Below are 1641 nucleotides of genomic sequence, written 5' to 3'. Positions count from 1 at the left end.
GACCTTGGGCAAGTCACTTAACACTGCCTTGCATTCAGGGTCATCTCCAGTCATCCTGATTCATATCTGGTCACTAGACCCAGATGGGACTGGAGGAGAATGTAAGGCCAGTGACTTAGCATAGCACCCTCTCACTCAAATCCTGTTTAAGTGCTTGTCATGATGTCATGTCCGTTTCAAGAAAGAAAGACAAATATCAACATCATCATCATCATCGCAGTGAACTCTTGACCAAATTTCTTTAATAGTGATTTATTTCGGCTATCTTGTTTTAATTTCTCTTATTTGGCATTTCCTCTCTTTCTTTAATCCTGTCTCCTTTCTTCTCCTATAGAGTGATGCATATGCTTGAGAAAAGATCTAATTTTCCAAACCAGACCGACAGTAATCCCCCCTTCTTATGCTGCTTTCTGCAAAAGGACAAGGCTCTTCCATTTCATGAAATTGGAAATGTTATTTAGGGGATTGTTTCACTTGTAATAGATTTTTTAAAAAGTATGAAGTAATATATGAAGAACTCTCTATGAGTAATTGAGAGAATTCTGGGAACCTCCACAGAATGCTGTGATAGTTACTTAAATGTTCTCCTTACTTCTAACCCTCATATAAGACAGGTTTCTGACTTAATGTTTTATATTAGAATCATGTATCATGGACAATGGATTTTTCTGATGGTTACTCTTTTATTGCAGGTGAATGACATCGTTCTAAATGTCATCTATGGAGAATAGATCAGAAGTTAATGAGTTCATCCTTAAAGGATTAACAGATGCCCCAGAGCTGCAGGTTCCTCTCTTTATCATTTTCTTGCTTATCTACCTTATCACTCTGATAGGGAATTTGGGGTTAATTGTTCTTATCTTCTTGGATTCCCGCCTCCACACCCCCATGTACTTTTTCCTCAGTAACTTGTCTCTGGTAGATTTTGGCTACTCCTCAGCTATTACTCCCAAGGTGATGGCTGGGCTCCTTACAGGGGACAAAGTCATCTCCTATAATGGATGTGCTACACAATTGTTTTTCTTTGCATCCCTTGCTGGGACAGAATGTTTCCTCTTAGCCTTCATGGCCTATGATCGCCATGCAGCTGTGTGTAAGCCACTACATTACAACACTACCATGACATCAAATGTGTGTGCACTTATGATCAGTTGTTCTTATATCTGTGGCTTTCTAGCTGCCTCGATATTCACAGGAAAAACATTTAGCCTCTCCTTTTGTAGGTCCAACATAGTTCCTCACTTTTTCTGTGATCTTCCTCCTCTCCTAGTTCTTTCTTGCTCTGATATTCACACCAGTGAGACTCTATTATTTATCATTGCTTCATTAAATAGCCTTTTCCCATTCATTATGATTTTTACTTCTTATGTGTTAATTTTTATCACCATCCTGAAAATCCGTTCTACTGAAGGTCGCAAGAAAACTTTCTCCACTTGTGCTTCGCATCTCACCGCTGTGTGTATATTTTATGGGACAGTCATGTTCATGTACTTTCAACCCAGCTCAAGTCATTCAATGGACTCAGACAAAATGCTATCCATTTTCTACACCATGATCATCCCGATGTTGAACCCTCTGGTCTATAGTCTGAGGAACAAAGATGTCAAGAATGCTTTCATGAAAGCTGTGAGGGGACAATGA

General features: G+C 39.2%; 1 protein-coding gene across 1 annotated transcript; it reads left to right on the top strand.

Annotated features, from left to right (window-relative positions):
• Nucleotides 1-711: 711 nt before the first annotated feature.
• Nucleotides 712-1641, top strand: LOC141516720 (olfactory receptor 5B12-like). Its single transcript, XM_074227713.1, has one exon. It carries the CDS (start codon nucleotides 712-714, stop codon nucleotides 1639-1641), a length of 930 nt encoding a protein of 309 aa, XP_074083814.1.

Source organism: Macrotis lagotis, chromosome 3 (assembly GCF_037893015.1).
Source record: "Macrotis lagotis isolate mMagLag1 chromosome 3, bilby.v1.9.chrom.fasta, whole genome shotgun sequence".
NCBI classification, from domain to species: Eukaryota; Metazoa; Chordata; class Mammalia; order Peramelemorphia; family Peramelidae; genus Macrotis; species Macrotis lagotis.
The sequence above is the reverse complement of the archived record's forward strand: the minus strand, read 5'-3'. Positions and strand labels throughout refer to the sequence as shown.

What these genes read in the sequence shown, in the direction of transcription:
- LOC141516720 (XM_074227713.1), top strand. Translation starts at nt 712, where the DNA reads ATGTCATCTATGGAGAATAGATCAGAAGTTAATGAGTTCATCCTTAAA.